Source organism: Molothrus ater, chromosome 7 (assembly GCF_012460135.2).
Source record: "Molothrus ater isolate BHLD 08-10-18 breed brown headed cowbird chromosome 7, BPBGC_Mater_1.1, whole genome shotgun sequence".
NCBI classification, from domain to species: Eukaryota; Metazoa; Chordata; class Aves; order Passeriformes; family Icteridae; genus Molothrus; species Molothrus ater.
In genome coordinates this window covers 11480534-11491056 of record NC_050484.2, presented here as the reverse complement: position 1 = coordinate 11491056, position 10523 = coordinate 11480534, and the positions used below count along the sequence as shown (strand labels likewise).

Genomic DNA, 10523 nt, shown 5'->3' with positions numbered 1-10523 from the left:
ACACGGCGGCCGGGGCAATGCTGCCGGGGGAGGCCGTGGCGGCGGCGCGGTGCCGGGTTCAGCGGGTGCACAGGCGTTCGGAGGCGGTGTTTGTGTCCTGCTGCTGGTTTGGGGACACACGGAACGGCTCTGTGGTGGCCCTGCGAGCTATGAAGTCGTAGCAGGGTTTTCGGTGAGCGGTTACAGACCTGCGGTCAGTGCGGGCACGTGTTTTGACAGGAGTTCAGCCGTAACCCCTCGTATGGCTCATGGCTCACTCTGAATTTGTTCGTTCACAGTGAGGCTAACGTACAGCTGTGTGAAAGTTGTATGCTTCCTGTTGTATAATCTTAAGTAAATACTGCGTAACGCTTTGTTCCTGAAAACTGGATGTTGCTATTTCCTTGACATAAACTAGCAACTTCCATGAAGCCATTTACTGCGGGATGCTAGCATTGCAGCTGGAGCTGCTCTCCTAAAGGCCTAAAATCTAAAACTTTCTGAACCAGACAAAAGCCACCTCCCTATATGGTGAAATCAGACACATGTAACTCCCAGCTCAGTGGATTTCAAAGCCTTTATGGAACAGTGAGTCATTTTTCTGTGCTGCTAAAAATAAAGCAGTGGAAGCGCAGTACTCTGAGGTAGCACACATGAAGAGTCACGCTGTCTTTGGAACTGCAGGGAAAAAGGAGACAGAAAATATTCACCCACACTAGAATTTGTACCAAGTGGCAGCTCTATGTTCTGAAAAAATCCATGTATTCCTACTGAAATTGTATGGTCAGGCTCTCACCGTAGTATCAATCATTCAGGGCTATCACAGTATCCCCGCTATTAAAATGTAGCTGATTCAGAAGGAAACCAGCTACCTACTGTGAATCAGTATGCACAATTTGTCCTTGGATCTGTTCCACACAAAAAGTGGAGCATCAGTTTTATTTTTCAGACTTTGTGATACAAAAAGAGTTTCCTGTCTGGTATTACAATAATGTATGTTCTTCACCTGCTGGTGCCACTGCTGTTTGTGACCCTGGTTTTTGCCAGTAAAATATCTATGCTGGTAGAAAGGCTCTTCTCATAGAAGGACAGACATTGCTATGGTTACAGTGAAGACACATTTGGTACTATTATTTTAATACACAAGAAATATTCCATCCACAGGCAGGATTGGTATTATTATACCTGTGAAAGAAAATATTTATGAGTATTGTATGTGTAATAATGATGAGACGTATTTTGCAAAATTAGCAAAATATGTTCATCATAAATTAAAGACAGTCATTTAAGGCAGTGGTTGCCATCTGGCTATTAAACCACCAAATTATACCACCTTAATTCACAAATGCATACATTTTACCAAAACTAGTCTTGTCTAACTGAATATGCTTGATATACTTACTATATTAGTGAAGTGGCAGGCTTATACCATTTGAAAAGACTCATTCTACTTCATGTAATTATTAACATTAGTAACATAGTAAAAATTATTAACATAGTAGTAATTAACTGCGTTACTTGTTTTCCTGAACAGCCATCTGAAATTCAGTACTCCCTAGAAAGTTGTCTTGGAACCAGATAGAAAACAAGCAGTGAGTACCAGCTATTGAAAATGCATATTCTGGGTAAGAGTACCTAAGGGACAATAGAAATGTTTTATGCAACAGACCTTACACAGTAGGTTCTTGGTTTTTCAGGGAATGATGCAGCTGGATAGGAATGTTTGAGAAAAGGATTAGGCAAGAGTTTACTAAAATGAGTGTTTGCACTATGAACAGTGCCTTGAGCAATGTCATACAAAGATGACAAACTCTGCTGAACTGTACATCTGCACTCACACAGTAGCAGATGTTGTTTATTGGCTCTGAAAATAAAGCTCTATTATAATCTCACTCAGGAGGATTGTGTGTGAATATGTATGTTTAAAAAAAAGATATTTTACCAATGTTTTAATAGACCTTCAGCTTTTTTGTAAACTTGCAATTTGTGACAGGATTACTTAAAAACTTAAATTTCTTCACCATGGAAGTATACTATGTAATTATTTAGTGGCATTTACCATTTCTCACTTGTCTAATTTTGCTTTTCATTTTAGGATGGGTGTCCTGTTGTTTGTGCTATGTAACCTAGCCTCCTTACTTTGTTACTAATGGCATAACATAACAAAACTTACAGTAGGATATTCAGACAATTATAATTCCTGGTACTGCAGAGGACATATACTGCCCACAGGTCCTTTTCTGCTTTAGTATTCAGTCCAGGCATTCTTAAAGCAGTCCAGAAGCTAAGATAATTTACAGAAAAACGGGACATTTAAAACAAATTGCTAAAAGAGACTAGATGTAAAAATAAATAAATCTATAAATACACCAGAGCAAAGGAAAAAAAAAATTGTTCTCTTTTTTAACATCACAGTCAAGTATGGTGGAAGACATTTTAGGGTAAGGTACAGTTATTGCCAAGTTAAACATTTTATTCTACTTTTGGCAGCAATGTAATTTTTGGTGTCTGGATATTACACAGCACATTATTCTGGTGCATAGTGTCTGCCAGGCTAATTGTTCAATAGGGTTAAGTATAAGCTTTGGTACTTTCATCTACTTTGAGGTAGTCTGAGTTGGTTTTAAAGCTTTAAGTTAATATTTATTTTTATTTAGAGACATAAGAGCAAATAGTAACCAACACTTCTAAGAAATGACAAGTCATTCATTACTACTTACTGGGAAATAACAGTTATTAAACCTGTAATAAATATGGTACGTATTTATTTATGTATATGTATGTTGCTTTTTCTCTTAAAAGCAGCAAACTTCTCAATTTCATTTAACAGAATCTAGGCAGGGCTTGGAAAGAGCTGCTCTGATAGTTTATCTTGCTCTTCAAAAGACGGTAGAGCAAACCCAAGAGCCATCTTGGGTTGGTTTTTTCCCCCCATATTGAAGCCAGTTAAATTGCTCTGGCCATGTTTTTTGATCCTTCTACAGGAGTATAATAAGATCAAAGAAACACTGGTTTGCCTGTGATAGACTTTAATATGCATATTATAAGTACAGAGTGAGCAGCAGGCTTATGTACGCTTCAGCTTATGATTAGTAAGTATTAAGTTGTCATATTTGATCTTCAGTGGTGGCCTCCATTCTTCTTTGGAGGAAACAGTGAATATTCAATGCCCAGAGCTATGATGAAAGCTGCAGCTCCCCACTTGAATCCCCTGGTAAAGATTTCTGTTACAGTGATAGGTCTTGCAAAGCCACCCTGGTACCTCCATGCTTCATTACTAGAAAGGAAAATGAAACCAAAGGGAAAAAAGATCAGTGAAGCCACTGTGATACAAATTAACAAGAATATAAATATATAAAAGAATGATGAAGATATTTCAATTAGGTAGACATTGAGGCTGTACAATATGTTCTGTCATTTAAGTATCAGGAATTACAGGTAAAAAGTTCATGATAGGAACTCTAACCATTACCATATAACTTGAGATACAAGTACTGCCAGCAAACAACACAATTATAGGAACAGAATCACCTCCCTGAAATAATGTAATTGTACTCTTCTGTTTTTATTCTGTAACATTTCAGAACCCACTAGCACTTGCATGGATTGGACTACCAACTACAAAGGCTGGTCACTGTGCTAGACAGTATGCAGCACAGTCAAATCTTACAATCCAGGCATAGATAGCTCATCTCAGTGTGGAGGCACTTTCTATTTCACAATAAAACACAGAAATATGAAAGTCAGATTATTTTAAAAAGAAAGACTGAAAAGATGGTGTTTAGCTTGAGCTACAGAGTATGTGCAAACTTCACACTGTTTTGCCTTGCTGTTTTCGACCTCCATTATTATTGAAACGTTAATCACTGCTCTAACTGACTACAAATATTTATTGATTTATTTATAGCACAACCAGTGTAATCTATGGACATGGGTGTAGTTTGTCTCTTGTAAGGACTCAAAAGTCCTTAGGAAAAGGAAAAATAACTAAGCTATAAAATAAAAACTGTCATTTTGGGAGAAAATAGCAGGGTTTAAAACAAGGGAGGCAGATATTTATATTCACAGATAATCCTCTTGTGCAGATGGATTTTGTGACTCAGGATGAAAGCATGCTGGCATGGAAGAGTATCTTCTAGGTGCCAGTATAGGGCCTGATAGATGCAGACTCAAAGTTTCCAAATAGGACATCTTTCACAAAGCTTATCTTGTATTTCATATGTACATTAATGTGCACTTGCCATAAAGGTTGAAAGCAGATTCCCTGTTAAAATGAACTCGGCATTCCAAAGGGGAGGGAGCTCTGGAGAGGGTGACTTTGAAGATTTGTGATGCAAGACATTAATAATACAATCTCCTGCCAGACTACTGAAGCAAGTAGCATGATACCTTAATTTCTCACTTGTTAAGGAAAATTGGCATGATGCTTGTACTGTCCTATAGAATTGACATACTACTTTACATGAAATTTAAAAAATTCAGAAGGAATCATCTCATGCTTTGTTTTTTATTTGAACCCTGATATGATTGGCTCAATCCCCTTCAAGACTTTACTGAAATTCTGATAATTTTCACTGCTTTTACTGAAGAAAGAATTACCTACAATGCCAAGGTCTGGTTGATGCCACATCAGGATGATTTTTGAGGCTCTTCACTTACCGAGCCCAGGGGTCCCTCAGCCCGCGCTTTGCCAGCCTCCTCTGCACCTCCTCGAGGGGAGTCCCCTCCACCTTCCACTGCCTGTAGTCAGGCAGCTCCACTTTGTCATGGCCGTGCCCGTGGCTGTGGTCACCTCCGTGTCCCATACCTGGGGAAAAGGTCAGTTTGTTACTTGGCAGAGAGCACCATCTTATTTTTATACACTTGCAAAGAACAATCCCCTGTACAGGAAAAACAGGGAGGCAGCAAGAAGAAACAGAGAACAAAGAGCTTTGTTCTGTAAAACAAAGAGCCAAGGGACTTTCAGAGCTGGGTGATTACACACAGTAAAGCAAACTTAAGCATTACTGTGCTGTAAGTCACAACCATTGCTACATCCATGGAGCATCTATGTCAACCCTCTGTGCCAGAGAAGAGTGTAAGAAAACCAATGGTTTCCATGTCTATAAATGCACTCCAACAACACCAGCCCCCCGTTACTTCCAGACTTTCCAGAAAAATCACAAAAAAATCAGAGCAAAAATTTCTGACTTAGATGTGGGAAAGCTGTGATTGCTAAGCTCTGAAGAAAAACAAAGACTTGGCTCCTCAGCTCCTTTTAGCTGCCTCCAGTTCAGTCAGATATAACTGTGACATTCAACAGGGCCAGGAGAGATGCATGGACAAGGAGATGCACCTTACCCGTTGCTTGATGAGGCTGAAAAATGTATGCTCTATTTACATACACCTTGGAGAACTACAAAAATATTAAGCTTCTCTTTAAAAACAGATGTGAAGTGGAACATTTTCAGTGAGATCATTAAGAACCAGAAGAAAATGATAGATTTTAAGGCTCCATTTTCACAAAGCACCTGAATCTTCCATGAGCCAAGGTTTCCCATTTTAACACCTATCAGGGAGCAAAGAACAGATTCATTGCCCTTAACTTTTAGAAAATTGACTGGAATGCAGGATGCAGTTTCAAAAGCCTGTAACTACTGAAGATGACTCCAGGCCGTGAAGGCAAGCAGACAGATTTCGCTGCCTGAGAAAACCTGGAGAGCAGTCTTAACGCTGTCATTACCGGAAAAGCTCCCCCTAAATTAGACGCCAGGCTCCAGCCCTGTGATAGAAACCCAAGGCCTCTCTCCTCCCTGTATTCACGATTTACAAGAGGGAAGGTAACGCCGCGGCCAGCGGGCTGTGCTGCAGCGCCGGCCGGGCGCTCTCTGCAAGCAGAACCAGCGCAGCTGTGCCCAGAGGTCGGACGGAGCGGGGCAGGGAAGGCACAACGCGCACTGACAGCCATCCCCACTCCCACTACCGCCCCGCCTGCCCTGCCCGCACACGGACACGCCGGTGGCGGCAGCAGTGCGGCCCGGTGTCGGTGCCAGCCCCGCCCGCGGTACCTGCCCGCTCCGCGACCCTGCTCAGGACGCGGCCGCCACCCGGAACCGGAACCCAGCCCTGGACCAGCCGCTACAGGAAGCGCGAGCCAGCCAAACAGGTTCCGCGAAGCTTTTGTTCCGGCTCTTCCCGCTGGCCCGGTGCGGACACGGGGGCCGTGGAGCCACTCTCTGATCCCCGCCCCGTGCCGCTGTCCCCAGCAGGACAGGCCCGCACGAGGAGCGGCGCCGCCGGCTCGGGCTGAGGGCCAGGGGGAAGGAGCAGCGGAGCGGAAGGAGGCCAATCAGTGCGCGGCTTCTTGCAGGGGGCGTGGCCCAATGGGCGGGCGCGTTGCTGAGGTGCGGGGCTGGCGGTGTCTGGAGGTGGCGGCGGAGGAGGAGAGCGGGGTGAGGGGGTGGCGGGGTGAGGGCCGGCAACGGGAACAGGATCTCCCACCCTCCGCGGGCTGCCCGCCGCCCTCTGCGCTGCCGGCGCCGCGGGCAGGGACGGAAGCGCCGCAGGGTCTGTGCGTGCGGGGGCGCGAAGCGTTCCCGGCAGTCGCGCCGGCAGCGCTGCTCGCGTTCCCTCTCCTGCCTCTGCGGCTCCGTTCCCTATCCTGCCGCCCCTTCCCGCTCCCCTGGCTCGGACAGCCGCCCCCTCCCCGGTTATGTAAGCCCCGGCCCTCTCCCTGCCCGCGGGGAGCGGCGGCGGGCCCGGGCAGTGCCCGCTCGCTGCCAGCCCTCGGGGCGCGCTTCGGCGGGGGAAGAAGCTGGGGGAGAAATCGGAGCTCGCAGCGAGCCCGGCTGGCGCCAGGAGCCGAGTTTCGGCTTTCAATGGGTTTGTCCTAAAAGAACACTGGTGTTTGTTTCCATAGGAGAAGAGGGGAAGCGTCCCAAAATCGTGGTAGTGCACTGAAAGGTAAGGGAAAGTGAGGAAATCTGCCTCCTGAGTGAGGCGGTGGCTTGATTTCACTGGGTGCTTGTGTCAGGAGCTCGGCATTTTGCGTGTGTGCCTGTGTGACTGTGAAGTGTCAATTGCCTTAGTATCTGCTTAATTACAATTATTTTTGTGTTTGTCAAACTTGAGCACATAGTCTGCTTCATCTGGAAAGAGACTGGTAAAAGTTAACTACACAGTCAGTGACTTATGAAGACTTTAATTACTTCTCAGCTGTATGCAATACAATATTGTTTCTTTTTAGCAGAATATAAACTGTTCTATTAATTTTTGATACTCCTATTAACATGAGAGTAAACATTACAGCATGATGCCAGTGAAATTTCAGGGTAGACTGTAGTGCCTTTTTCCAATATATTATGATGGAAATCGACTTCTGGGTTTCAGGGTTTCTTAATGGGGATATTGGAAGCGCATGAGAAGATTTCCAGGAGGAATGCCATTATCATGTTATTAACAGTGAAACTGTTCTAAATAGAGTGCCATCTGTTTAATCCAGACTGCCTCAGTCTGGTTTCAGCATTGAATGTTTTTCACTGTGAGATAAAGTCTGGAAGATTCAGAGCAGTCTTCTCTTGGGGTGAGAAGACACACATTTCCTTTTCTGTAATGTATGGGGGTTTTGGAATTGTTGGCTCTTCATTTGTGAGGTGCTTAAATCTCTGTCTTACAGAGAATGCAGTTCTGTCAGAGACTTGCAAAATATTTCTTGTTTCTTGCTGTGGCTGAAAGTTAATGTGTATGTGTCCAAAGTCCAGTGGTGCTGAGGAATGTGTATATTTTTCTCAGAATTTTTTTTTCAGTGGCCCATAGACATGTCAGATACCAGATAACCTTGGTTTTATGCTTTGAGAGAAAGATAAAAACTCACAGTTTTATTTATGTTTGGTGCTTTTTTTCTTATTATTTGTTGAGGGAGTTGTTTTTGTTTATTTTGTTTTGTTTTCTTGGTGCTTGGAAGCCTAACTTGAATATTAGACACAAAATTATGCTGGTATTGCTGAGTATGTTACCAGGGGCATTCAGTTCTGATCCCAGAGCATTGGCTTTGTGTGATGTCTTGTGCATGAACACAATTGTTTAACAGGTTTAAAAGTTTAACAAGGTTTTCAGTAGCTGTTTTTGCCGTCCCCCTCACCCCCCAAGTACATAACTTACGGTAAGAAAAACCTTGTGCAGTCAGTTGATCTACTCTACCATGTTCTGCTTCCTGTATTTCCTTTTCTTTCAGAATGGTCTATACTCTTTTAAAAATAAGGCTGCAAATATGAGGGATGTGATATTTTGGGAATAGAGTAAGCTCTTTGATGCTGTATCCTCAAGTAAGTGAGTCTGCATAATTTCAAGGGGCCCAGAAGTGTTGCTACAGTGTGTTTTGAGAAGGAAGCTTCACCATAATTACAGTGTCAGTCTGAAGAAATCAATAATATGCAGAAGGAAATAACATAAAAGAAGTTTCTATATTGTGTAAAAGAACCCCAACAAACAACTGAATGTCCTCTAGGAAGGAAAGGTCATTGAGGCTCCACGTACAAATAATCAGTACATTTTGTGATTTATGCAGTTGGTGGGGTTTTTTGTGCACTATTTTTTTATTATTATTAATTAGTTGTGGTGATAATTACTGCAAAGATTTGGTGTTCTAGGATAAAGTTATTTTAGCTTGTATGCAACCATGCTAGTTATGATTTGCTGGGATTCCTGCTTGTGTTGTTGGGCTAGAGGAAGGCTGCAGGGTTTCTTGGATAGCTTTCAAAAGTCCATGTTTCCAGCAATTTGTGTTGCTGTGCATTCTAGATTAACAGATTGTGAGAGTCATTATAGGAACCACTCTTCTCTGCCTGTGCATCCAGTATTCTCTCTAGCATTGGACAGTGTTTGCTGTGCTCTTCATAATTGTTTTCTGGAGTAGAGAGCTGTGTGGCTGACAGTGGCTTGAACTGTTTGCAGTTTTGAGATGACAAGAAAGGGTTGTGGGGTTGTTCTTTTGCTTTTTTCCCCTTTAATATCAGAAGACGTATTCAAACTAGTTAAATATTGCATCCTTTTCCCCCCTGAAATTGCATGTTACTTACTGTGGTGTTGTATTAGTAGTCAGTTATGTCACTGGAAGCCTCTTGTCATTTGAATAAAATGGTTAATGCTGCCTTAATAAGGATGGAAAAGATCTTTCTTTAGTTCACCTTGGTTTCTTTGAATGCTTTTAAAAAAAGCACTCAATGAATGGTGGGGAAAGAAATTATCTTCTCAGGCATCACTAGAGAGCTAAATATTTTATGGACAGTATCACAGTCACTGTTTCACCTCTGTTTTAGAGCAGTGATGGGCTGGAGCAGTAGTATTAGTTTCTTTCTGTTTATGATGTTTGTTTGCTGGTGGGTTGGTTTTTGTTTGAGGTGTTCTATTTGGGCAACATAAAGACCATTTTTCCCAGGAGCAGCCACACTGGTCTGATCTGTTACTCTCTGCTGAAGGCTAAGGCTCTGAGAGCCTGGGGTGTGACAGGATCATTGTTCTGAGTTCTGCTCCTCTGCCACAGCTCAGCAGGTGCTCATTTGACAGAGGTGCTTTGCTCTTACACTCTTTTCTAGAATATAGGGTTACCCCTTAGGTCAGCTCTCCCAGTCTCAGTGGGGATGATGTGTTGTATGGATTTTTGTTTCATGGATATACTTAACTTACAAAAACTTTAGGGCCCATGTATGGGTTTCTGCAGCTACCATGTTTTCTGTCAATAAGAGCTGCACTTCATGTGGGGTGTCAGTAAGGCATTCCTCTGCTCTGTTCTGAGCTGTTACCTGAGAACCTCATGTCATACTCCCTGTTTTCTGTATGAGGAGAGGCAGACCTGTTTGCTCTTTACCAAGCAGTTTAATATGAGTTGAGAATCTTTAAAGACCTGGGTCATGTGTTCCCTCAAAGACTTGTCTGGGCTGGAAAAGAATTTTTGATTCCATTATTTATCTTGATGCTTGTTTCCTTGTATTAAGATACGAATGAATATCAAGAAGTGAAAGTGAAGGCCTCCCCATCTGAGTCTTCTTGAAGGACATCTGTGCCATAGTAATAATCACTAAAGAAATCCCTTTCAGGCAAAACTGATCTGAGCAGGGGCAGTCACAGGTAGTATAGTTTGACTGCTACTTCAATCTCTTATTTTCATTTCCAAACAGAGCAAGTGTGAGAAGTAATTCTTGACTTATTTAATGCTGTTTTCTAAAGGGGTTTTTTTGAGTAAGAAAGTAGTTAGAGTTTATGCTTGTATAGCTCTCTGTAGATAAAATGGCAAGCTGGTTGAATTTTTCTCTCTGCACCTTTGTTTGGATAATTCCTGCTTCTAATAGCAAGACAAATAATTCAAGTGTCTTTTTTTTAATTTAGTCATAAGGACAGAATTATGGAGTGACTCAATGGATCTCTTTTTTGTATAGAATCTGACTTTAGTTTTTAAGCTTCAAATAAAAGCTCAAGAGGTAGAGGGGGCACTTCTGATGAAATAAAATAGTTATTTAGAAAAACCCAACTGTAAAACTAAATTCTCTTTTGCCAGCTGTGCTACAAAG

At 42.5% G+C, this 10523-nt stretch overlaps 2 protein-coding genes across 4 annotated transcripts in view; one reads left to right on the top strand and one right to left on the bottom strand.

Annotated features, from left to right (window-relative positions):
* Window positions 1-2991: 2991 nt before the first annotated feature.
* Window positions 2992-6249, bottom strand: NDUFB3 (NADH:ubiquinone oxidoreductase subunit B3). Its single transcript, XM_036386292.2, has 3 exons — window positions 6027-6249; window positions 4639-4786; window positions 2992-3256 (listed from the first exon to the last, which is right to left on the bottom strand). The coding sequence occupies exons 2-3, from the start codon at window positions 4782-4784 to the stop codon at window positions 3100-3102; spliced, it is 303 nt and encodes a 100-aa protein (XP_036242185.1). The 5' UTR covers window positions 4785-4786; window positions 6027-6249; the 3' UTR covers window positions 2992-3099.
* A 190-nt stretch (window positions 6250-6439) lies between these two features.
* Window positions 6440-10523, top strand: part of HYCC2 (hyccin PI4KA lipid kinase complex subunit 2) — a 50306-nt gene continuing 46222 nt past the window's right edge. For 2 of the 3 annotated variants that reach the window (XM_036386289.2, XM_036386288.2), the window contains exon 1: window positions 6440-6921. The gene's annotated coding sequence lies outside the window, so the exon portion shown is untranslated. The remainder of the gene's footprint in view (window positions 6922-10523) is intronic. The other variant, XM_036386291.2, reaches the window with a different exon arrangement.